This window comes from Idiotropiscis lumnitzeri, chromosome 1 (assembly GCF_059441095.1).
Source record: "Idiotropiscis lumnitzeri isolate Australia: NSW breed Sydney's pygmy pipehorse chromosome 1, RoL_Ilum_1.0, whole genome shotgun sequence".
Classification (NCBI taxonomy): domain Eukaryota; kingdom Metazoa; phylum Chordata; class Actinopteri; order Syngnathiformes; family Syngnathidae; genus Idiotropiscis; species Idiotropiscis lumnitzeri.
The window spans coordinates 871,625-897,761 of NC_142391.1; the positions used below are offsets into that span (position 1 = coordinate 871,625).

A 26,137-nucleotide genomic window follows, 5' to 3' on the forward strand; every position below is an offset into this window, starting at 1 on the left:
TTTTTGGGTGTGTTTATGTCTTTCAATCTAAAGAAGTTACTCTTAAAAAAAATAATCAGATCAAGTGTTTCAAAGGATTTGAAAAGAAGAAAAGCACACTTTTGTAACATACCGAAAGCTTATATTTATTATGTTCAAACCGGAAATTTCTCATCCATTTTTCCTTGTGTCACAGCAATACGCTTCCCAAGTTGAGGCAAATAATTACGTTTACATTGCTACACTTGGATAACATTTTGTTGTTTTTTTGTTTTGTTTGTTCATGAATAATTCTTGACTATTTTTCTTTTCAAAACAAATTTTTCAATTCTTTTTAATGACTATAGTGGGAAAAGCTCAAGTGTCTTGGCAGAGTCTGAAAGCTTAGTCCGTGGCCTGTTGCTTTGCTGCTGCTGCTGCAAAAATAAAAATAAAAAAATTAAAAAAATTAAAACGTCCTTTGGAGAAGGTTGGTCAGGAAGGAGATTTTTTCAGAGTCCAATGACCTACCCTCCAGGCACTTCCAGGTCATCTCACTCAATAGGGTAAAGCAAAGTTCTGGAGCAGAAATGAGACTCCAAAGAGGCCCGTAGACTTTTCACCATCGAGTCACCTCGAATAGCCGCCGCCTGTAAACGAGGCCATTTAGGAAGTGACTCGGAAAGCCTTGCAAAAACGGCCACCTGCCACCAGATGTGTGTGCGCGTGTGTTCATCATGATCAGATTGGACGCAGCTGGCCCCGTAACTCTTCCTCCCAGCAACACAGGAAAATCCTGGGAAGTCCTCGGAAAGTCTTGGATGACGACATGGACGAGTCGGCGCTGGAGCGTTACTTTGATGACTCCATTGCAAACGTGAGTGACTGAGCAGCCGTCGTGGTCTGCGTTCAGTCGGCCTTCGCCACATTGCGACCTCGCCACATTGCGACCTCGCCACGTGGCCGATTTGTCTTATGGTACATAACGGTTAGCGGACTCTCTGGTGAACAGATTTCAGACGAAAATGCTTGTTAGTTTTTGTCACATTTAGTCATTCCGATTCGCGATATTTTTAGTCGACAAAAATTCAAAAAGGTTTTTGTCCAGTTTTAGTCGATGGAAACGCAAAAAAAAAAAACGTTTGTCTAGTTTTCGTAGATTTATTGGACGAAAAGGTTTTAGTCGGTTTTAGTTCAACAGATAACAGATATTTCCTCCCAGCAGATAAAAGTGGGAACAGCGGAATCAATGCTCATTGCTCCAAAATAAGCCGAGGACCAAAACGTTTTATTTGGCAACTGTTGTAAATTAAAAATGTTTTAACAATGTGGACTTGTAGTCCAAACTCGATCAAACATATGTCTTGTTAACTTGTAACTGCTTGCAGTTATCAGAACCAAGTGTCACTGTCGCCGCCGCGGTCCGGTGTTGGTAATGGAAAAAAGACTGGCAAAAGAAAGCGTGTCAAATGTGTGTGAGCCGACATGAATGACCGCCGACGTAGACGTGTTTTGTTGCGCCGGTGTCGGTACTAGATGTGGTCGGGTCGCGGATGACGTCACGCGTTGTAATACATTTATGTATTTCTTTGACTCCATCTTTGTCACCCCTGTTTGTTACATTTGGGTGTTCTGAGTTACTAAATAATAACAAATGCAAAATAATAAAGTACATTTACAGCTACTTTTGCGAGGATCATCCTTTTTTTTTTATCCTTTTATTTTTCTTCTGCTTTCGGTGTCCTGCGCGTGCCTGTCGAAGATGTTCTGTTGCTATGGCAATCAGACTGGTTAAGGGTCGGAGGGAAAACATGGACATTTTTTATTAAGAAATATTTCACACTACATACAGACATTATGTTGATACAATCTTTCAGCCCGAGTGAACCACTGCATTGTTGCAGGTTAGGCAGGAGAAACGTAAACGTTCCACTGCTGTTGCAGCAGCGGCTTCTCTGGGCATAGGCGGAAGTGACGTAGGAGCTGAGCTGACGTGCCATCATGGCGGTTATTTATTTATTTTTTTTTATCTACAAATAGAACAGCCAGGGGTAAAAACAAACACAGAGTCAAATAAATATATTGGAAAAATACGTGTCTACAAAGCGTGACGTCATTAGCAAGCGCACAGCGCCCGAAGGACCCCGTCCACATCTCGTACCGACACTTGTGGGCGTGTGTGCGTGTGTGTGTGTGCGTGTGCGTGTGCGCGGCGCATGCGCCCTGCATGCTGTCCCGGGGGTGGGTGTGGCCAAACGAAGGATAGGTTGCACCAGCATTGCAATTATTGAAAGACAGATGACATGTACAATAGGAAGGGATGTCATCAATTTTGAGCGTCTGACGGCGCATGCGCTAACAATTTCGTCCCGTCTCGTCTCGTCACCGAAAAATTCACGTACGTCACGTCATATTTTCGTTATCAAAGAGCCACGTTTAGCTCGTCATCGTCATGAAAAAAAGGGACGTTCATGAAATACTCGTCATCGTTGATGAAAACTTATCAAATCCATCCATGAACTGGAATCGAACCCGCGCCCTCTGCACTGTGAGGCCATCGTGCTAACCAGTCACTTACCGTGCCGCCCTCAACATCAATTGAATTGTAACTAACAAGTGTTGGTGTAGATGGAGGCAGGATGACTTCAATGGCGTGAAACTAACTAACAAAAAAACAGTGAACAAAAGCATTCTTGGCACACCTGCCGCCAGCCTCAACTTGACAACCGTCCCCGTGCATCGCCGTGACTAATGCTATAGGAAGGAAATACAGAATGTCCTTGTATGTGCACCTCCATGTCACTCGAGTCGATCCATATAAATAACCTAAAAGAGCCTCGCATACATGTATTGTGTTCAGCACTTTGATTGATGATGAAGTCCGTTCATGTGACTTCAAAATATTTCTGAATGACACAAAATGGTTTGCTACTTTGCAAATTTGGGCTATCCTAATCGCCGCAATAAATGATCGATTGATCACCATCAGTCATTGCCAATGTATTCGTCATTCACTGATCTTGTCGGACTTTCAGTGAAATAGAATGTAGCGATTCATTCAATGTTGAATATTCCGTGGCAGGACTCGGGCTTCCTGAACGGAGAGGATGCGGATCTCCCGAGGACAGCCGAGGCGAGCGGCGAGCTGGCCGACGATCTGGATCTCAGCTTTCTGCCTGACGAGCTGAGCGCCAGCAGCCATGATGCCGAAGGTACCGGCCGGCTCCACGACTGTGCTGCACTAGTAGCCTCCCTGGATCCTGCTGCTGGCACTACTCAGAAGGAAAAACTACACAATCAATCGCTATCAAAATGCTTTTCACCATCAGGTAACGAGATTTAAAAGCTCTTTTCCAAAAGTGACTGAGCCGAGGCGGCGGCGGCGGCACATAATCAAAATGGTTGTACTAACGCCCTGACAAGAACGCAGACCGGATCGGCCGACGTCTGCACACGTGCAAACGCAAAAATGTCAGCAGAAATCCCAAAATGGCTTTTTGAACTTTTGTTCATGACCGCCAGTGTGAGTTGACAAGCTGATACTTGCTGGCTAGCTCTTTGTCGTTAATGCCCACTCTAGCGTGAAGGACCAGAACAGAGGCCTGCAAGTCTAAGTTGAGCAGGTTTAATGCCAGCGACGCACATCAATGGAAATAAGTGGGGGGGAAAATTAACGGGCTTCATTTCTGAAAAAAAAAAAACAATTTCTTCTTCTAAATGACTCGAAGACGAATGGCCAAGTATTGATAATAATCATGTGACCACGTCCGTTTCAAGCCCGTGAACAGTTGACAAGCGAGGAAGGTGAGGAGGCGGCCGCTTGCCATCTGAAAACTGCAATCGGAGCTAACTCGACACGAGTCAAAGCCAACTGAGCGCAAGTGATTTTTTAACCGCGAAAGAAGAACAAGACAGGACGTCAGGAAACTGGTCACAAATTATTCACATAAATTGTGAGCAGCAGCTGTGGTCCTAATATGGACCCTTGAGGCACGCCTTTTTGAGCGAAGAGGAAAACCAGCTGTCCTCGATTTGCGTGGGGGTTGTTGAACACGTTTGAACAAAGAACGGCATCATTTTTCATTGTTATTCGCCGCTCGGTGACAACCGTGCACCGCTCGCACGACTACTGACATCCGATTAGATGAGTGAACGTCGAGCACTTGACTAGTAGCGCCATGTGCAACTTACTACAAGTGTGCAGGTTCATTGGTCTTGCCTGTCGCTTTAGGCTGCTGCCAAAAACGGAGAAGCAAACATCATAAATGAATAAATAAGGTACACGTTTTCTGAACACTCAAAGGCGAAATCAGCCGGTTCGGAGCGCCGCAACTATTGTGAGAAGCAATGTCGAGGTCGAGGTGCAATATCGACAAGTGCTTAGCTGGCCCTCTGAGCCTGGACAGAAGTAAGAGTATTGAAACTCAATTACTTTTGACAAAGCTTTGCGCGCGTTTATTGCAGGAAGTGTTGGGGGCGTGGCCCCGGCATCGCGCCACGCAGGTGAAGATGAAGACCGACCTTCTTTGTCATCCTCGCAGTTGGCCAACGACAGCGCCATCTTCTGCCCCATGACCCCGATGACGCCCATGACCCCGATGACGGAGAGGTCAGGGATTGTCCCGCAGCTGCAGTAGGTCTAGCCGCCATATTGTTTGCCGTACACGCGTGTGTGCGCGTTTGTGTCGAAGGCCCAACCAAAATGGCCGCCCTCATTTGCACGTTTCTGTCAAGGCTGCAAGTGTGTTCAGGTGTCCCGGTCCTCCAAAATGATCTGTCGCCGCGCCCCGTTTTGTCGTCTTTGGATGAGCCCAAAGCAGTTCATTGCGGAAAAAATCATATTACATACTTTCTAAGTTATATTTGTCATAATTTGTCGCTCTTTTAAAGTCACTCGACATTTTTTGTGTTGACTTGACAACTACATTCCGTTGTGTCCACAGTTCAAGTTGTTGATGCCGTTGGCATACGTGCTCCTGTTTTTTTTATCCTGTTCCTGTGCAAATTCTTGCTCCTGCTCTTCATGTTCCTGCTGCACTTTGGCATCCGGCGCACGCTGTGACTGGTGCATGTGTGCGCAGGAACATCGTCTCCACGGTGAACCTGGGTTGTCCTCTGGACCTCAAGTTCATCGCCCTTCAAGCCAGAAACGCAGAGTACAACCCCAAGGTAGCTAGCACAAGACGTCACAAGTTGGAGGCTTTACTGTTCGCATGTTGAGTGCAGCACATTTAGCATGAGCATGTTGAGCGCTAACATACTTAACTGTACAATAGGGGTGTCCAAACTACGGCCCAGGGGCCATTGTGGTGGCCCAATATATACTAAAAATTACATTGGTCATTTTGCCAGCATTTTCATGAAAACTTGGGACACCCCTGATGTCCAGTTCGGCATGTTCATCTAAATATTTTTATCTTGGAATGTTTAAGTCGTGTTCAGCGCAGCATGTTTAACTTACAACGTTTAACTTAGCTTGTTTAGCATGAGCATGTTTAACTCGACATCTTGTGCTTTAGCATGTTGACCTCCGCAAGTTTAGCTTAGCATTATTCACTTAGTAAGTTGAGCTCGGCATGTTTGACTTTAGTGACCTTTAGAAATTTAGCTTAGCATTTTTACATTATCGGTAGCACATTTTGGGGTTCCCAGCGCTTCGCCGCGGTCATCATGAGGATCCGCGAGCCCAGAACAACGGCGCTGATCTTCAGTTCCGGGAAGATGGTCTGCACCGGAGCCAAGAGGTCTGTATCGTTGGACGACGCCGGTACCGTCGCACCAGTTGAGCCTGCCCTGTCCGGTCCGGCTACGGTGCCACTTTTTTTGACAGCGGTCTCGCGTGAATGAGCGCAGTGAAGAGCAGTCGCGACTGGCAGCCAGGAAGTACGCCCGCGTGGTGCAGAAGTTGGGCTTTCCCGCTCGCTTCCTAGACTTCAAGATCCAGAACATGGTGGCCAGCTGCGACGTCTGCTTCCCCATCCGGCTCGAGGGCCTGGTCCTGACCCACCAGCAGTTCAGCAGGTCACAGCTTCAGCGCATTTAATCTCTGTGCCATATCAACTCACATCCTGCTCCTGTGCATCTTCCGGTATCCGCTCAATCTTGTTACTGTTCCTGCTCGCTTGGCTGCTGGTGGTGTTCTTACAGTTCCCACTCAAGTTCTCAGTCTTGTTACTCTTCTTGTTTCTTGCTCATGTTCTCAATTGTGTCACTGTTCATGTTCTTGCAAAAGTTTTCCATCCTCTTCCTTGCTCAAGTTCCCTTGATCTTGTTACGGGAAATGTCCTGTGTTGCTTTTGGGGTCTTCCATCCCACGCTTGTTCCTGCTCAAGCTCTAATCCTGTTGCTTTTCATGTTGTCACACCTGTTCTTGTTCCCGCTGATATTGTCATGTTAACTGACATGCTCGCCGGATTGCTCCCGTGCCTGTGCAGTTACGAGCCCGAGTTGTTTCCAGGCCTGATCTACCGGATGGTGAAACCTCGGATCGTGCTGCTCATCTTCGTGTCGGGCAAAGTCGTCCTGACGGGTAGGCGTTGGCCGGTCAGGCCAAATCCGGGCAGTCAATCAATCACTAAAGCAAACAACCACTTGATCAGTCGATGAGCCGCTGTTCAATCTGCCCCCGTTGCAGGTGCCAAAGAGCGCGACGAGATCTACGAAGCCTTCGAGAACATCTACCCCATTTTGAGAGGCTTCCGCAAGCAGTGATGTCACTTCCTGCTCATTTGTAAATATTTGCGCTGTTTTATGTTGTTGATGGCACTTTCTTTTACACTTTCACTATCAGAACAGACAAGTGGAAACTAAAATAAATATTAAAAGATCTAATCATCTTCATGTAAACAAACATACATTGAAGTTCCCCCCACCCCCCTATCAGTGTTCATTTAGACAAACCGACAGGTCATCAGCCAATGTCAGGACACAAAAAACAATAGACTGGTCGCCAGTTAAAACCAGGACGCATACAAACTGGACTGGTCTTCCGACATTGTTAATCGCACATAAAGCAACAGTGGACTGGTCACCGGCTGGTTGCCTGTCAATGTCGGGGAACCCCGGGCCACCCCAGGGCACCCGGTAGCTCCACCACTGCTTTGACTTGTATCAAGCAGTGTTTGCTTCTGTGGACACATTTGCTCCTTCCTTTTCAGGCTGACAAATACCCGATTGGGTGTAAACTGCAGAGCCGTAAAAAATCTGAAATTGTGCTCCCGTTTGAATGTGTCCAGTGTTTCTTTCTTTTCAGATCAGAATCAGAATGCCCTTTTTTGGTGGTGCCCTGGTGGTTTGGATTTGTTTTCTTGAGTTGATGTGACCTTATTTGTATAGCGGTGAAAGGTTGTTACAAATATTTGAATTGTTAAAAATATTGTGAATACAAAAGTAAAAAACAAACTTGCATGTGACATTGTGCGCTTTATTCTTTGGAGTTTTTTTTTTAGCACTGAACATTTGTCAATAGTTCCTTATTAAAATTGATATTGACACAAACAAAAAAAGATTGTGCGTGTCATACGCAATTGCATTCCAATAAGCATTGTCAGAAACTGAAAGTTAAATGAGACACAAATGAAAGTGATAGGTGAAGTATAGATAATTGGTCTAACAAAACCGACAGACAGAGCGACGGCTGCTGTGAAATGCGCTATATAAAGTTGTATTGTATAGTATAGATATAGGGTAAGGGTAATAGCAAAAATGTGTATTCATAATCAGAACTGACCTGACCACAGATTCTCCCCTTTTTCTTTTAAATAAAATTACCAAAATAATTAAAATTAGCTATTTGTGAACACAAAAAAGGGAAAAAATACTGGACACAAGCAAATCATACTAATTTAACGAAGCGTATTGAAGTTTGTCTGATTGGTTGTGGTAGTGTGACGTCATCTGCCACCGGCAGCATTCGACTTCGAGACAGACGATTTTATTTGATCTACTGTATGTGTTTGAATTTGTGTTCTAATTTCCTGCTAATTTATATGACACCATCTGGAAAACGCTTAGTTAAAGCTCCAGCGGCTGTGAAATGCGCTTTATAAATAAAGTTGTATTGTATTGTCACGAACACGAACGTCTCAGCCATGACTTTGCGTGTTGCCGTTCACCTGAGGCTAAACCCGACATTAGTTACGTCACGACATAAACGAAACATAACCCGGAAGATTGACGCTGATTACCATCACCCATGGACATGTCATTTACGAACTGAGCAACTATGGCGCTTGGGAGGAGTGAAGGCACCGGCGGCCATTTTACGTTGCCAAGCTCTATGCCTGCTTAACTAGTGATTACATTGAATTCTCCACGCCGTTTATATATATATATATATATATATATATATATATATATATATATATATATATATGTAAATATATATATATAAATATATATATATATATATATGTAAATATATATATATAAATATATATATATATGTAAATATATATATATATATATATAGATATATATATATATATATGTGTGTGTATATATATATATATATTTTTTTTTTTTTGAAGGTATCTTTGAGTGCTACTTAAATATTCATGCACACGTCATGATATAATGAAATTTCACAATGCCGAGATAATACAGTCTAAATGGTCGATGCAAACACCATGCTGGTTCTTTGAGAGGCTCACTTGAGTTTGTTCACACAGAGATCTTAGCCTGAAATGCGCATTGAGAATATTATATAAGTAGAGTTGTATTTTCAGCGACTTAATAATAAAATATGCCAGTAACAGTGGCAACGAAAGAGGGCTGCCCTCTGGCTTCAGCCGCAAAGGGCGTATTGTTAGGCCATTCTACATACATGCCCGTGGTATTGACAGGCGGGTCACAAAAAAGTGACGTCACCATGGACGCCTTGCCAGTGTTGACGTCGTCGACTAGTTAAAATAAACAAAAAACAACTACAACAGGTTATCTTCCATGGCGTCCTCGGCGGCGCTGCCGCTGCTCTCCTCAGACGGAGCAGCCTCATGCCCCGCAGGCAGGCGGCGGCCGTCGCCGCCAGCAACGCCACCAACGCCACCAACGCCAGCAGCGCCTCCTCGCTCGCATCTGGCCGCTGGCGTCATGGTGGAGTCCGTGGATGACGCGGAGGGTCTTTTCGTGGCAGTGGAGCGATGCCCTCTGTGCAGCACTTCCCGCCGGAGACTGACGTGTGCCCGTTGCGTGCAGGCCGGAGACTTCGTGTACTTGGACGGCAGAAACGCGGAGAGGTGAGAGCAATGCCGAACTCCGCAGATATAATTGGTCATATAGGGTTGACATCAGCGCCTTACGCCCGTAGTGATGATGTCAGTCGTATGACCCGACGTCATCAGAAATCTAAACGTTTTCTTCACATCGGCGTCATTGTCATGCTCCAAAATGACGTAGTTGCTCGGAAAACATCCAAACAAGAAAGTGGCCACCTCACGTTGGAGCGTCGAATCCGTTGTAACATTACATTAGCATCGGCCGAACATGACACAACACAAATACGTTTCGTGTATTTTCGTAAGGATAACCGCGCGCTTAACTTTACTTTCTTTGTTTATTTGACGTTCAAATACTACGCGCGCGCGTGCGTGTGCGCGTTGTTTACACCCGTGTGGCTATTTTAGCCGAGTTAGCAAACGCAGCTAATTGGAGTTTAGCGGTTAGCCGAGTGGAGTGAAATGGCTTGCTCCTAAATTACAGGTAAACCGTTCACATTTCCCACAAAATGTACACTAACTAAACCGTATCACGTCCAATTTAATTTCGGTATATATTTTTTCAAATAATTTCTTCCAACCTTCATCATTTTGTTTAGTACGGTGTTTTTTAACAGCTTCTATAATGTTGTTTGGTTTTAAATCCTGTGTGTTGTAAATGAATTTGACAGCACCGCTTTTAAAAGTGCTCAACAATTCAAATTGGCTGGGATGGGATGACTCGTAACCTGTTGAAAGGAGCCCCTAACGTTTAGTCTGTGTGTCTTGTAGGTGCGCAGACAAGATGGCGAGGCTCAAGACGCTCAAAGAAGAAAATGAGCATCTGAAGTGGAGGTCAGAGTTCATGCACAGTTTTGTAGGGAACTCTGGTTCCTGGCGAGCCATATCCTCTCTCTACTCCGAAAAACGCGATCAGCAACTCAACAGCCTTAACCGATCCTGATTATTTGAATCAGCTGTCTTTGGAGTAGCGAGATAACAAAGCAAAGTAGAGTATGGCGCTCCAGCAACAGGAGTTTCCTACCCCTGATGTAGAGTTTGGTCGTGGTCACATGACTCCCTCCTCCGCAGGGTCATCCACGCCATGCACAGGAAGTTGCGGACCAACGAGATGGTGAGTTTGACGACTTGGCGTTGGCTGCATGTTTGACAGAAAGTGTTTTTTGACTACGGTGCGTTCAGAAGTGGAAGATGATGTGGTGGCGTGTGAAGATGGAGCAGATCAACCAAGCGCTGACCTGCATGCGCCAAGAAGTCAAGAGCGGTGAGCCGGCACATTGTGTGAACTTTATGTCAGCGTATTTATCTTGTGTTATCTCTTGATGTCAAGATATCTTGAATTAGGCACGTTCCTTTTCTGCAGTGGCTGGCAGGGGCAAACTCGCTGCAAAGGGCTGAACATTGCGAACAGAGGAAAGCTAAAAACAAAAACAACACGCATGCAAATTAAAAAACACACAAAACAAAATTGATGAAAGTTAGAAATGATGCCAATAAAAAAAAAAAAAAAAAACGAAACACAAGAATGATGCTGCAATCACAACAACAAAGTCAATGCGAGCATTGCAAACCACAAAATAAATGCCCCCCCGCCCCACACACACAAAAACTGCGGAAATGTAAAACACTCAAGCTCCAAAAAAACTGATGCAAGATCATGCCACTAAACGGAAGTTTGCCAGGCTACTCGGGCAAAGCAGTACCGGTCCTGGTAGACCAGATCCACTTGATTAGTTGGAACTTAAATTGGAGAAACGAAATTATAAACTCAGTTGAGTTGCGTATTTCCAATTTCATATGACCAGAATAAGATAGTGGCGCTGGTCGGCAAAAATTTAGCGAGCCTCTCGTCGTTGCAAGCGGGGGCGCTTTGGACGACGATAACGAGAGCACAAAGCTAAAACTTTGGCCACAAATTTCACAATTTCATCCATGTCATATTTTTACAAGTTCATAGAATGCACTAAATATTTGAAAGGAATGCAAGCCAACTTCAATCAACCCCTCGGCCCTGTGCAGACAAGGAGCTGCTGCTGCAATCCCAGGAAGAGTGTCAGCGCCTCCAGCGTCGCGCCAACCGCCACCAACAGAAGCAGGAGAAACTCGAGCGGCACAACCGGCGTCTAAGCGAGCTGCTGGAGCGACGCAAGCAGGAGCTGCTGGAGCGACTCACCCAGCTGGCGTCCACGCGGCGCGACCATATCACAGAGTTGATGGTGCACATCTTCCCCACGCGGGAAGAGAAGTCCCACAACAGGTGAGCTACGGTGGCGGCCATCTTGCGTGCGTGGGAGCCTGCTAACCGGCCGATTGGAATGCCAACGATCTCGCTTCGGCCCAACCGATTCATCGCTTATTGGAATATTTTTCGGCCAATTCTTTGAACGGTGAAATGTATTGCAAATGAAAGCTCTTTTTATGATCAAGTTGGCGGCAAAGTGCTACTTTTGTCTACTTAAACTCCTCAAGATACAGCAAAGCGTTTTACGTTGGTCTGAATGAAGTTGCGGCTAACACGCCAACGAGACCCCGATCACTCCTACCCCAGAGACCCCGCCGATGCATCCGAGTACGACGCGGCCATGACGTCCAGCACGGTGAGTGAGCTGGCGGAGGCGCGCAGGACCACCTACCTGTCGGGCCGCTGGATCTGGGACGACCAGAACGGGGAGACCAGCATCAGCATCACGGGGCCCGCCGTCGCCCTGCCCAGCAACGGCGACTGCTCCGCCTACTACACGTGGATGGACGAGAAGAGCACCAAGCACGTCCCAGGTTGGTGCAGCTCTCACTACCGTGCGCACTTAGTCACATTCACGCACACACAAGGGTGTGTGTCTAATTGGGACACGGGAGTTCACTTAACCCTCTCGTGTTATTTTTGGGGGACATTTTGAGGTTTTTCATGTTTCACATCGAGGAGAAATTATATTTATAAAAAAAACATCATGGTGATGATATTAGGCGGCACGGTGGCCGACTGGTTAGCACGATGGCCTCACAGTGAGAGACGGCATCGGGCGTGGGTTCGATCCCGGCTCCGGCCATCCTGTGTGGAGTTTGCATGTTCTTCCCGTGCTTGTGTGGTTTTTGTCCGGGTACTCCGGTTTCCTCCCACATTCCAAAAACATGCATGGCAGGTTGATGGGACACTCTAAATTGCCCCTCGGTATGTGTGTGAGCGCGAATGGTTGTTCGTCTACGTGTGCCCTGCGATTGGCTGGCAACCCGTTCAGGGTGTCCCCCGACGACTGCCCGAAGATCGCTGGGATAGGCTCCAGCACCCTCCGCGACCCGCGTGAGGAGAAGCGCTACAGAAGATGGATGGGTGATGATATTTCATCAGGGTTGTTAAAGCGTACAAAAGTTCAAAATGGCATCAAAAGATTTCCGCAAGGTTTCTTTTTAAAATGTCAATCTTTGGCCCATTACGAATTCCAATTTTGAAAGTTCTGTAAACCTGATGTATTTTAATGCATTTCCTTCCATTACTGAATCAATCCATACAGTGGCGACTCCAAAACAGGAAAAAAATTGAAAATTGTGTGTTGACCGTTTTAACGCGCCTAAACCACCAGGGGGCGCCAAAAGCTAATTAATGATTTTGCGAGCAAAGTAACGAGTCATACAACGATATTTTAATGCCTTAAAGACTGTAAGCGATTGTTGGAAATGCTACAAGAGTGGGCATGCGTGTGTGTCTTTTAACTAGTGCTTCTTTCAGAACCGGACCACATCAACCCGGCCCACACCATCAGCGCCGCTCTGTGCTACGCCACGCAGCTGCTCACCGTCTTGTCGCACATACTGGACGTCAGCCTGCCCAAGAAGTTGTGCAATAGGTGGCTCCTCACGTACAGGGAAACATGCGCTCATGACCCTTGACCCCACCCTCAATTTATTTATTTTTTGTCCCCCCCCCCTTCAGCGAGTTCTGCGGCGACAGCCTGAGTCGCTTCCGCTTCACACGAGCACTCAGCAAGCTCAACACTAACACGCTGCACCTGTGCTTCTCACAGGTAAGCGTGCCAACTATTTTCATTTTCCACACCAAGTCACTATTTTTTATTCATTCTTTTTAATTAAAAGGATATTAGGTCCCACTTTTTCTTCAGGCCAACACCAGTATGAGTACTCACTCTTGAATGCTCATTGATACCGATACCAAGTAACATATACTACTCGTACTTTTGATGCATCTAAGTTCAAGAAGAGGGCTTTTGTCAGTGCTTTCGTCCATCTGTGAGTTCTCGTCAGTATTTCTGGCCCGCCCCGTCAGTCCTAACGCCATCCAGAAGGGCCTGACCGGCACCACGTCACACGCAGGTGTGGCACACCTGACACACAAACAAATAAATGAAATGGCGTTTTATAGCTTTCAGTCCCACAGAGCTTCAATGACATGTGTTCCATATTGTTTTTTATTTCACCGATCACCAAGTTTTTTTAATTTGGCTGCGCGTCTGCTTGTGCAGCGCCTATGTGTGACATTGTAAAGAAATGATGTTCTCGATGCCAACGGGCTGTCGCCGACAAGGGATGGACTGGGCCCACGTGGGTCGGCCTGGCATACATACAGAACTTAGTGACGTCCTGACGACGCCCACCTCTGACAATTTGTATTCAACAAAACAATAGAGAATTTGAGTTGAAAATAAAACACTAAAACACTCTTGATTTAGGATTCATTTGCAATAGCTGAACAAAAGTCTCAAATAAAACGGACAACTCCCTGAGTTTTAGTCCTTGTTGAAAATAAGTTGATGTGCAAAATATTACCGGTTCAACTGATAACTAACTGTGAAGCATGACACTATCAAGTGGAAAATGTCTCTGGGTGATACAAAAGAAAAAAATGATCACAATGTAAGTAAGGGAGAAAAAAATGCTGATTGAAAGCCACTGTTGATAAATGTCGATTGTTTTTACCTGTTAAAAATAATAAAACATGAAATTGATTGAAGATGAAATGCAATCAAATACAGTCCTCCAGCGGAAAAACGCGATTCATTAGTCTTTTGTGTGTGTGTGTGTGTGTGTGCGTGCGCAGCTCGTGGACTGTGACAAGCTGCACCCGCACCACACCCTGCGCAACATCTTGTTCCTGGTCTCGGCCGACAACGCCAACCTGGGCAGGTGAGGTGGTGATGTCCCGCTTGTCTTGGCAACGCGTGTCACATGATCAACGTCTGACCACGCCCCCTCTGCCTCAGGACGGGTTCGTTCGAGGCGAGAGCTGACCTGGATGAGTCGATGGAGTTTGTGGAGCCGGAGGCCTCGGTGGCCGCCGAGGAGAGCGCCGACGAGGCGGTCACCGACGACGAGACCGACCTCGGCACCGACTGGGAGACCGTCCCCAGCCCGCGATTTTGCGACATCCCCTCACAGGTAGCACGCACCTTCCGCTTAGTCCTCTCGCAACGTGTGGGTCCGTTTGCGACCCAACGCTGCCGAACGGGTGCCTTTTTGGTGTGAAGCACATTACTCTGGGTCCAATTAGGAATCTGGGTGGGTTGTGTTCAAATAGAAATTGTTTACGCTGTTAGTTATTACTCCAAAAATGTTGACTTCACACTGGGGCTGTGATGATAATTCGATATTGTGATAGTTGGAAGATTGATATCCATAGAAAATGGTATCGATAAATTATCGACCCCACCCCCATCACAAACTCCCTCCCATTTTGTAAATACAACCCGAGGCTTACGCATGCGCCGCTGAGCTAGCTTGATTCAAAACAAACAAACCAAAAAAAGGCGAAAGGTCGACTTTCTGGCCGACTTGACGAAACGGGAGCTCTGGAGGAAAGATGCCGCCTTGCTTAATAGTTAAGCCGCTAACAAACACCCTCCCCGGACACGCACGGGACGAAGCTCCAGCACACAAGCGCTCCGCAGGAGCGATGCCGGCGTGCGTCATAATCATTTTGAATCTCAAATGGTTTGACACCATTGTAGGGAATTGGAAAACCACAATTGACATCATGATTTTGTTCATTTGTTTGTGCTGCTCCTTGTGTTGTACGCGCCTTTGCCACCGTGTGGCAGTATAACTCAGTCATACACAGCCAAATGAGGCCTCAGCAGCTGCAATAAAAGCCCTTTCTTGCAGAGGATAAAGATGTGTCGTTGAGCATTGTAAAAAAAAAAAAATGTCTTTTGTTAATTGTGCACTTACGTCGGTCAGTACAGATGCTGAAAAAAGGGCACTTATATTCATAAAATCGTGAGAACAATGGAGCCTGGAACATGAAAAAAATAGATTGTGATCATTTAGTTTTTTCCAAATCATCCTGCCTTCGTATTTCAAAGTGAAATACAACCGAACTGTGCAAGATTGTGCTCATTTTATCTCGCCGCTTGTCAGCGTGCCGCGACGTGCAATAATGGAACGTCTAATCTGAATCCGATTCCGTCTCGCCCGCAGCCGATGGACCTCTCGCAGAGTGCGCTTCAGGTTTCCCAGCCGTCCGTCATCGCAGGAGGGATGATCTCGTCGGCGGCGGCCTCCGTCACATCCTGGTTCCGAGCGTACACGGGCCAACGCTGACCTTTCAACTTGGATGGGCGGGGGGGGGGGGGGATTGCGCAAAGAGGACGCCGTCACCTTGACGACCACCGCCTCCTGCTTTTTTATTATTTTTTTTTAGTGTGTGAGAGAGAGACTGGTTACCTTGGCGACAAGGGACACTGTTTTCCATGGGTCTTTTGATTGACACTAACCTTGCACCAAAGTCACAATCCATCAGACAGCGGATGGGACACACTGACCCCCTTTTCCACTGTCTGGGTTCTGCCCCCCACCCCCAAAACTACTGCGGCCTGTCGTCACCCCGATGTATGCGGACATCACTAATTCTGACGTTTGTACTGGGTGGTAATATTTTCAAAGTTTGAAGTGAGATTAAGGATCGACAAGTCACGAGCTATCGCTATTGGGTCGATACCGGCCTTATTTTAAGGTAGGGTTTTCGTGTAGGGTATCGAAACCTGATGCCGAAAAAAATCTGACTTTGAGTAAGTCCTCCTCGGCATTAGTTGGCGCTATACTGCGACCGTTTGTCACGTTGGCAAAGCAATATTTACGACAAAGAACAATTTTGCTCACAAGGATTTGTTATTGTGTGAAATGCAATTTTGTATATCCGCAGTCCGAGAGGTATCGGTGAGTAAGCGGTCAATCCGCACGCTGGCCTCGGTCTGAGAAAAGGTGGTGTGGCACATCCCTAGTTGAGTTGTCCACCAGAATTTAAGCGCGACTGTTCCGCTGTGGCTACGTTTGCAATCGGCATGATCACAAATCATGCGAGCAAAGATGTAAAAATAGCTTATAATATGTTGATTCATATGTGTACAGTTTTTGTGCTTGGTTTTGTAAAAGTCCACCAGACAGGAGACGTGCTTGTTTCTGCTGCAAAAAATCCCGAGTGTAAATGCATGACAGCATCATGCAGAAAGCTCTTTCTGCCTGCGAAGCATCTTACGTCAGAACAGAAGCGGAGGACATGGCAGCGTTTTTGTGCCAAGACATTGATTAGCCAGGCCGTTCTGGAAAAGCCACTTTTGACCGACCGCAGCCCCGAAGGCGACGGTCCTCGCGGACGGATGTTTGCTCTCGCTGTGGAATGTTTGTAATAAAAAAAATGTTTTGTTTTTTTGCGCCCTGACAATGTCGTTTTTTTGTTTGTGTTTTTTTTTACTGTACTTGTATTACTTTGTGAACTAATCAAACGGTAGTGTAGTAATGGTGCAATGTTGAATCGCGTTGTGATTTCGAGTCTAATAATCGCGTACGGAAAGTGCAATCATTTTATAGTGATGGGTTGGGTTTTTTTCGCATAGTGTGTTGTAATGTTCTTCTAGCGTACCTGTACTGTACTTAATTCCATAGTCATAGTGAAGTACACGTGACATGAAGTACTGTGCAGTAATATTACAGTGTTGTGACAGTCTCGTATATTATTTACTTGTACTGATCGTATAATAATTGGGCACTTGTCCGTCGTGGACTCGCGTCATAGTCAAGTAAATGTCATTTTGTAGTGTCCGAAAGTTGCAATATGATGTTGTAATAGTGGATCAAGAATGGCACGGTGAAGTCACGTAATAGCATACCGATAGTGTAATACTGTAGTAACGATACTGTAGTAACTAGTAATATAGTCATGGGGAAGTGCACTAACAGTGGTGTGGTAACGTGATATTCGTGTGGTCATCTAGTTTGTGAGCGTAGTAGCAGGATTGTGGTAGTGGTGCTGATTGTAAAATGTAAGGTTGTAGATTAGCAGATTAGCATGTTAGCTATGTTTGGTATGTGCAGAAGCCCAGTGGGTCACATGATCTTTAATCTGCACACAAATATCACTTTGACACACACTCATGCGACGCAGGTGCATTGTGGGACAAGGACACCATTGGACGCCACAAGACCAATCAACCGATATCGCTACGTGTGCGTGTCAGGTTGCGATGAAGTTTTGTGCAGTTGCTGCGGTTTTACTTCTGCTCCTCGGTCCATCAGAACTCTTTGATTTGCTTCCCACCCGGGACCGCTCCTTCAGGACGAGGACCATGACACAGGACTCATCTGTTCCCCCGGACTTGCCTGTGCTCTGGACTGAGCTGGTGGGGTTGAGACAACTGGTGCTTAGTCTACAGGCGGCAGTGGTGGATCAGCGCCAGTCCCTCAGGACCTCAGAGAGCCGCCTGCGGGACGGACAGGAGGCGGCGGAGAAGCAGAGACGACAGCTGGACGCCATCCAGATCCAGATGGATGTGGACAGGACGCTGGTCCTCAGTCTACAGGCAGCTGGAGTTGATCAGCAAAATGCCCTACGAACTGCTGAGATCCGCCTTAGGGACAGCGAGGAGGCGGCAGAGAAACAGAGACAGGTTCTGGACTTACTACAAGTCCAGGTAGAGACAGACAAGAATATGGTGAGCGAAATCAATGCTGACCTTAAGAGGAGGGAGCAGGACAGGCAAGGTCAGTACACTTCGACTACCTTAGTGTCCAATTAGACGTGTGAAGCCACCTAGACCTCTTGAGTCCAGTTCCATATAAGTCCACCAAGACCATGTACCTCTAATTTCACTTAGACTCTGTGATGTGGATCAAAATGGGACAGGCTAAACCTAATGAGGGCCCTGTTTGAGTTTGAAATGAGTAACATCTTCTCGGTCTTTTGAGGCTATGTTTGAATCTTTTCAGTATAAAAAATGTGTGATTTTTTTTCTTTTTCAAAAGGATTTTTTCTGGAGTTTTTAGACCAGTTAAACCATGTGTATTCCAACTATGCCCCGCAAGTCCACTCGGACCAAGTGAGTTCCGTTAGAGCAGTGAGTCCATTTAGACCAGAGAGTCCTCCTACATCTTTTGAGTCCAAGCAGGGATATAGCTATACTGCTTGGGGGCCTCGGGCAAGATTCTATGGATTTTCCCACCGCCTCTTAAGAAAATCAAGTGGGCTAGTAGGGGGCCTCATTAGATTGAGTCTCCAATCACAGTTCCTACAGGTGGATCCAGATGTCTCACTGATAGTCAGCCATCTTTTGGTGGCCACCAGCCAGAAACCGCTCGTAAGGGGCGGTGTGCTGGGTTCTCATTGATATGAGCCAATGTCAGACTGTCTACGGACTACCCGCGCCTGCCCCTGTCCAGGCAGCTCCAGCTGTTGTAAAATGCGCAATGTAAATAAAGATTTATTGTGAGATAATTGAAGGTAACAAACGTGTTTGGTTGTGTGGTACTCAGGGGAAGTGTCAAGATTGCAGTCCCGACTCAATGCCAGTGAAAGTTCTGTGGAGGACTTGAAGAGGAAAACATCAGGTGAGTCAAATCATCCATTTGACTGACATCCATTAACTGGTCGCCAACCACGACAAATGATATCCAGCCCTGGTCGGCGACCTTCCCTTCCTGAGGACGAGGGTCAGGGCCAGTGAGAGTGCCCTGGACCAGCTCAAAAGGAAGAGCTCAGGTGATGTTCACCACTTCAAAGATCATGGCATCCATTCAGAGCCAAATCACATGACATCAACTGATGACGTGCTTACAGTTCTGGCATCTCGACTTTGCCTGGTGGAAAATATGAGGCAGAGGAGCTCAGGTGCAGATCCCTTCCTGTTTCTTGTCACAGGTTCGGCTCAAGCTTGGACTTAGTTTTTTGCTTCTTTCCAGTGGAGGTTGCTGAAGTCCAAGGCCATCAGAACTCCAGCCAGGGTCACATGACAGCCTCAGTTGCAGACAAAGAAGTCCAGGAACCGGGGGCAGAGCCCCATCTGGACACAGGTGAGACTTCTGGTTCTGGTTGACAAGTTTTGATGTCAATGGTGATTTTTCAGAGTCTTCCTGACCATGTAAAAAATGTTAGTCCACTAAAACCAAACTGCATAAGTCCAACTGGACTAAGTCATGTTGCACAATGTGGATCCACTTCCACCAGGTGAGTCTAGTTAAACCACATGAGTATACCTTTACCATTTATATCTATATGGACCAAGTGAGTCATGAAACTTTTTAGCAAACTTGGTCGCGCCTCGATAATTTGTACACAGACCACATAAGTATTTACAAATTAGAGGGTGATGGTCTGAAGTCGCCATGATCACATCCATTTTTTGTTTTTCTTCCAGATTCATCACATCTACACCAAAACATGACTGCACTCTATGTTCAACTAAGAGACCTGGAGAGCAAAGTGATGACGGGTGAACAACACCTACAGGACATCAAAGGTATTTGCATTGGAAGTCCTCTGCTGGTTTGGTCTCTGGAGGTCTAGAATCTGGAGTTCTGGACTCCACAGGTCTTGTCTTCTTGAAGTGTGGACTGTGGAGGTCCAAACAATGGAATTCTAGATTCTGGCGGAATGGACTAAGTTTTGAACGTGTAGTCTGCAGGTCTTGCCTCTGAAGTCCTTGAGACGAGACGTTTTGACTCTGCAATACTGTACCTTTAATTTTATACTGTGTCTTTATTTTTGAGAGCTAGAGTCTGGGAGTCTTGATGCTGGATGTCTTAACTCTGGAAAAACTTGATTCTGGCAAATCAGGTTTCATGTGTTGTTTGCTTTCAGTTGCTGTAGCGAACACGCTGAATGACTCACAGAAGCAAAGTGAAGGTAAGCACACAATCACTCTGTGTATACATGTGTGTTTGTCACTGAGATGGTTCTGGTCCGCAGGGTTGAAGGTACGACTCAGTGTGGTGGAAAACCTTGTGGAGGATCTGTGGACTGATAAGTCAGGTAAGGTTTATAAAGTTTCTGGAAAGAGAACCCCGGTCAGCTGTTAGGACGGTCGACAAGACCTACAACGTTTGACTCAAGAGGCCTGCACTCTGGAGAGGTTGACTCCAGAGGCCTCAAGTCTGGAGACTAGAAACTCAAAACATACTGTAAACGGTTCTGGTCAGGTTCTCCATGTTGACATTCATTTCTCAGTTAAGTCAGGTCAATTTTCCAATGCTAAACTGCAACTGGCTAATGGCCGCAACAGTATGCAGCTATGTTAATATTCTGGTAATAGCTGATTCGATGTAATTTTCACTTGAAGCTCTAGAGGGCAGCATGAGGAAGGCTGGGGTTCACGTGAAGAAGCTGAATGTTCTCAGCACAGGCCCAATCCCGATACCAACCCCTACGTCTCATCTTGTCCCTTCCCTCTTGAAATGAGCTAGCCTTCTAATTTTGGTTTCAGAATGATCCTGCCTGTCCACATGTCATGGAAACCAAAGACAATTCGGTCTTATCAGAGTAGAGTTCAATCGCAGGAAGACATCCATCTCCTGACTTCTTTAAGACATTGCTGAAGATTGATAAACTGATTAGTTACCTCGGTTTTCATAAAAAGGTAGAGTTTTGAGTTACCCGTATTGCAGTGGAATTGGACACTGTCTTTTCGAATGATATTAGCTGAGGAAGGCATGTAAAAACTAAAGAGTATTGGTCCTCGTACGGACCCCTTTGGGATGCCAGGTTAAGTTCAATAGGCATTGAGTCTTTGTTATCATCGAACTCACGTTATCGTGTTCTCATGCCAATCTCATCACTCTCATGTTCTTCTCTGTCAATTCATTTTAGCCCTCCTGTTCTCGTGTCACAAACATTTCTCATATCTCAATCAGTGTTGTTTTCGTCAACGATGACGAAAATATTTTGTTTTCTTCATGACGACAACGAGACGATGACGAGCTAAACGAGGTTATTTGATGACGAAAACATGACGTGACGTACATGAAATTTTCGTTGACGGGACGAAATTGTTAACGTGCGGTTCGTCAGACGCTCCAAATTGATGACGTCCCTCCCCTTCTGTCTTTCGAAACATTGCAATGAAGTGCAACCTATCTTTCGTTTGGGCACGCCCACCATCGGGACAACACGCGGGGCGCATGCGCCGCGCACGCACGGTCACACCTACTGGTGTCGTACGAACACGACTGCGCTCATTCGTCTCGCCTGGCACACACTGACACGTTTTTCTTTAACGGAGCACGGCGACACTCGCAAGTCGACTTTACTCTGATAACCGCAAGCTGGTGCAAGAAAACAAGACATATGTTTGATAGAGTTTGTACTTGTGCTACTGAACTGTAGAACAAGTCCACGTTGTTCAAACGTTTTTATTTGATGTTGCGTGAAGTGAAATAAAGCCAGCTACCAAATAAAACGTTTTGGTTCTCGGCTTATTTTGGAGGAATGAGCATCGATTAACGTTATGGGTTTGTAGTGCATAATCCTTAGTAGTCGACCAGAAAGTCTTTGCTATTGGCTGGAAACCTTGTCTGCCAATTCTGAACGAAAACGGACTTGAGTTTTCGTAGAATAAATTTACAAAAACTTTTTGGGAGAGTTTCCGTCGAGTAAACTAGACTAAAACCTTTTCAAGTTTTCGTCGACTAAAACCGGCTTAATCCATTTTGAGTTTTCGCCGACTAAAACTGAATGACTAAATCTGACGAGAACTAATAAACATTTTCGTCCAAATGACCAAGACTAAGACTAAATCTAAAATGGCTGCCAAAAACAACACTGATCTCAATCATATTCTTCTACTTTTTGTTCTAACGTGACCGTGTTGTGTTGACATTTTGTGTGTAGCATTGGCGGTCCGACTCAACGCCACTGAGAAACTTCTGGAAGAACTCAAGACTGAATGCACAAGTGTGTGTGTGTGATTTTGTGTGTAATGGTGTCAGTGTGTTTTTGTTCATAAGTGTAACACAAGTGTGTAATTGACGTCAGGTGAGTTGTCGTCCGTCACGGAAAGGCTGAAGCTCGCAGAAGTTCAAGTGGGGCATCTGTGGATGAAGAGCTCAGGTGATGAGAACATGAGAGTGTGCACACATCATCATCATCACTATCATTGTTGTTGGAACGTGCTTCAACTCAGACAACACAACTTGCCAGCATGGAGTCTAGACTGACTGACTTGACTTCTCGTCACTTCATGGCAGTCTCATGTTCTCACATCAATCTCATTTTTTCATGTCACTATTTTGTCCACTGTGGTGCCGCCTCATGTATTCATGTCATTCTTAATTTGTTCTCATGCCACTGCCATGTTCTCATGTCAGGTCACGTCACTCTTTTGTTCGCCCGTCACTCATGTTTTTATGTGGCTTCAAATTTGTTCTCATCATGACTGTATTGCTTACTATGTTGTTCTGGTGTTGCTATCATGTTCTCATTCCGTGCCATGTTGTTCCTATGTCATGACATGTCACTCAAGTTTTGTTCTAGTCTCGTGAGCATGTTCTCATGTCTCTTGTCACGGTCTCCTGTTGTCATGTGAAGTCATGTCACTCTCATGTTCTCATGTCACTCCTAATTTGTTCTTAAGCCACTACCATGTTCTTATTTCTCTATCATGCTCATATGTTCTCATGCCTGGTAATGTCACTCTTATGTTTTCACATCACTCATGTTTTTAATGTGGCTCCAAGTTTGTTCTCATATCACGGCTAGGTTGCTATCATGTTCTCATTTAATGACAAGTTCTAATTTCACGCTATGTTCTCACATCATGTCTAATTTTGATATCACGCACGTACCATTTTCTCATGCCTTTATCATGTTCACATTCTCATGTCTTCGTGTCACTCGGACTTTGTTCTCATATCACTGCCATATTGTTCTCAAGACTGTGTTATGATGTTGACATTGTGTGTGCAGCGTTGGAGGTCCGACTGAACGTCAGTGCGAGACTTGTAGAGGAACTCAAGACTGAATCCACAGGTGAGCGTACGTGTTTATGAGAGCATGAGAATGCGGTCACATCGTTATTAGGTGTTGATGTTCTGACATCCTTCAGCTCAGACAACGCAACTTTACAACACGGTGTCACAACTGATACACAACCACACAGGTGCTCTCGTGTCACTGACATGATCTCATGTCCCGCCCATATTTCCACATTGCTCTAATGTTTATTAGGTTCTCATTGCACTTTCATATGTTCATGTTCTCATGTCGACTGTGTTGTATTGTTGATGATAGCGTGTGCAACATTGGCAGTCCGACTGAATGTCAATGAGAAACTTTTGGACGAACTCAAGACTGAATGCACAGGTGAGTGTGCGTGCGCGTGCATGAGAGCATGCGAACGTTTACACACCATCATCATCATCGTCATTATCGTTATCAATGTCCTTTAGCACGGACAACACAACTTTACAGTCTGGACTCACGACTGACGGACAACATTCACAACACTGCAGGTAATGCCGCTCTCAGGCAAACATTTTGTTTTCGTGTTCTCATTTCGTCACATGATTGACAATCGCGTCAATCTGCAGCTTTGGAGGTCCGACTGAATGTCAGCGAAAAACTATTGCAAGGACTCAGGACTGAATGCGCAGGTCAGTGAATGTGTAGGAGAGATTGTTTGTATGAGAACATGAGAAATTGCGTACATCATCGTCATTGTTTTTGTTGTGACGTCCTTCAGTTCGCACGGCACAACTTTCCAACGTGGAGTCCCGACTGACTGACAGCATCCACCACACTGAAGGTCCTCTCATGCTGGTCTTTTGTCACTCATTGCTGTCTCATTTCTGGTTGCTTCACTCATTTTGTTCTCAAATCACTCTCTGGTCACTCATTTTCTTCTCATAGACGCTTGTGAAAGTCTTTTTTTTTTCTCTCTCGTTTATGCTCATCTTCTCATCTCACTCATTGAGCGCTCATGTCCCACAAGTTGTTTTTCATGTTCTCATTTTGATCTCATATCACTCATGTTGTCTTCATGTCACTCGTTTGTTCTCGTTTTGTTCTCACATGACCCTCATGTTCTCGTCACTCATTTTTTCTCTTTCAAGTAAATCTTGTTCTCAAGCCACTTGTTTTGTTCTCCTTCCATTCTCATGTCCTCATGTTACTCTCATGTCACTCTCAAATTCTCATGTCACTCGTTTTTTTTCTGTCAGTGTTGCTGGGGAAATTAAACAGGAGCGAACAGAAGATGAGCAACCTGAAGGCAACAACTGAAGGTCACACAATCACTGTGTGTGTTTGTGTGTATGTGTGCGCGCGGACGCTTGCGTTTCTCACATTGATGACATTTTCCCTCCACAGAGATGACATTGCGCTTGCACGTTTTGGAGCAGCGTAGCACACAGACATCAGGTCATGCAGTTATGAGCTTGGTTGGTCTCGCGTGGCAATGATGTCATGAATGATGTCATGAACGATGTCGTCGGCAGGTGAGACCAAGGTGGCCTTCGCCGCTGCGCTCACCGACTCGGGATCCGTGGGACCGTTTGACCAGGAGACCACTTTGATCTTCTCCAAGGTTTTCACCAATGTCGGCCACGCTTACGACAAGACCTCGGGTGAGCTTTGATGACTTGCCGTCCCCGTGATGACGATGACGGCAAGGACAACGACGTCACCCAAAATTGGTTGGCCGCTTTGCACAGGTGTGTTCACGGCCCCGGTGGGCGGCGTTTACGTGTTCATCTTCACGGCGGCTGACTTCCTGAAAGGCTACATGGGCGTCACCCTGTACCGCAACCAGCAGCCCATCGTCTCCAGCCTGAACCTCAACGACCACGGCGGCTACGCGTCTGCAACCAACAGCGCGCTAATCCCACTGGAGGCAGGAGACCGCGTGCGTCTCAGCCTGCCCGCCAGCTATAGACTATACGACGACACACGCAGCTTTAGCGTCTTTAGCGGATTCATACTTTTCCCCCTGGCGGCCGACCAGTAAACCTCCTCTCCTCTGCTCAGAAACAACGTGACATGCTAACGCCCAAACTTTTGTCTGAAAAGCATAGTCTAGCACAGGGGTGGGCAAACGTTTTGATTCGTGGGCCACAATGGTTTCTAAAATTTGACAGAGGGGCCGGACCAGCAGCACATGAATGGAGTGTTTTGGTAACCTCACTTCATCGGAGAAAAGAAATACATTTAGTATATAGGGAAAATATATGCTTTCATTTTAAATGAAAATGAACAAATGCATTACAACCAAATATCTGTCTTAGAGTACGCCTCCTAGTGGGGAGACATCAAAATTTCAGGGAAAATAAAACATGAACAAGGTTAATTTCTTCAAGTTTGCCGACCTGATTGGAACGTTTAACGGGCCACATGTTGCCCCCGGGCCATAGTTTGCCCATGTCTGGTCTAGCATAATCTGCTGTTATGCCAGACAGCATCGGTGTTAACATGCTAGCATCCGTGTTAATGTTTTAATGTTATAGACAACCTACTACACTGGAACAATGTGACATGCTAACGTGCTAACACAATAGGAAACCTGTTTGGAAACACTAATAAATACATAAAATGTTTAAATCCTGCACTCAAATTGAGTCTATTTGCAAAAATACCGGCATGTTCCAGACATGGCGATGTTCTTCTCAACATAGTGCATATGTTAGTAAATCTGGATTCATTTAAAAAAATGAGCATGGTGGTTCAACAATCGCAAAAATAACAGTATAAACATGTTTCT

At 45.7% G+C, this 26,137-nt stretch overlaps 3 protein-coding genes across 10 annotated transcripts; all 3 read left to right on the plus strand.

The window, feature by feature from the left end:
- The first annotated feature begins 481 nt into the window (after positions 1-481).
- On the plus strand, positions 482-7,365 carry tbpl2 (TATA box binding protein like 2). 5 transcript variants are annotated; one of them, XM_088308755.1, is made up of 8 exons: positions 482-835; positions 3,041-3,287; positions 4,423-4,591; positions 5,040-5,127; positions 5,592-5,702; positions 5,789-5,979; positions 6,416-6,487; positions 6,593-7,365. In XM_088308755.1, the coding sequence occupies exons 1-8, from the start codon at positions 788-790 to the stop codon at positions 6,690-6,692; spliced, it is 1,026 nt and encodes a 341-aa protein (XP_088164881.1). In that variant the 5' UTR covers positions 482-787; the 3' UTR covers positions 6,693-7,365. The 5 variants fall into 5 exon arrangements, with proteins under 5 accessions (XP_088164881.1, XP_088164873.1, XP_088164890.1 ...); XM_088308747.1 differs by having other exon boundaries at positions 485-835; positions 6,393-6,487; XM_088308764.1 differs by having other exon boundaries at positions 488-835; positions 5,611-5,702; positions 5,812-5,979; positions 6,393-6,487.
- Positions 7,366-8,782: 1,417 nt separating this feature from the next.
- atg14 (autophagy related 14) lies at positions 8,783-16,842 on the plus strand. Of its 2 annotated transcripts, none has more exons than XM_088308796.1 (11): positions 8,783-9,194; positions 9,945-10,007; positions 10,245-10,287; positions 10,356-10,437; positions 11,193-11,430; positions 11,722-11,948; positions 12,898-13,015; positions 13,102-13,192; positions 14,224-14,309; positions 14,387-14,561; positions 15,600-16,842. In XM_088308796.1, the coding sequence occupies exons 1-11, from the start codon at positions 8,902-8,904 to the stop codon at positions 15,720-15,722; spliced, it is 1,539 nt and encodes a 512-aa protein (XP_088164922.1). In that variant the 5' UTR covers positions 8,783-8,901; the 3' UTR covers positions 15,723-16,842. The 2 variants fall into 2 exon arrangements, with proteins under 2 accessions (XP_088164922.1, XP_088164931.1); XM_088308805.1 differs by lacking the exon at positions 8,783-9,194 and adding an exon at positions 9,380-9,657.
- Positions 16,843-17,534: 692 nt separating this feature from the next.
- Positions 17,535-26,003, plus strand: LOC148342535 (uncharacterized). 3 transcript variants are annotated; one of them, XM_088303910.1, is made up of 19 exons: positions 17,541-18,158; positions 18,927-19,001; positions 19,069-19,152; positions 19,231-19,281; positions 19,353-19,463; positions 19,808-19,909; positions 20,251-20,295; positions 20,359-20,421; positions 22,276-22,338; positions 22,420-22,494; positions 23,350-23,412; positions 23,674-23,745; positions 23,832-23,894; positions 23,973-24,035; positions 24,125-24,187; positions 24,603-24,665; positions 24,751-24,801; positions 24,879-25,007; positions 25,095-26,003. In XM_088303910.1, the coding sequence occupies exons 1-19, from the start codon at positions 17,552-17,554 to the stop codon at positions 25,385-25,387; spliced, it is 2,136 nt and encodes a 711-aa protein (XP_088160036.1). In that variant the 5' UTR covers positions 17,541-17,551; the 3' UTR covers positions 25,388-26,003. The 3 variants fall into 3 exon arrangements, with proteins under 3 accessions (XP_088160035.1, XP_088160034.1, XP_088160036.1); XM_088303908.1 differs by having other exon boundaries at positions 17,539-18,158; positions 19,069-19,281; XM_088303909.1 differs by lacking the exon at positions 22,276-22,338 and having other exon boundaries at positions 17,535-18,158; positions 19,069-19,281.
- Positions 26,004-26,137: the final 134 nt, after the last annotated feature.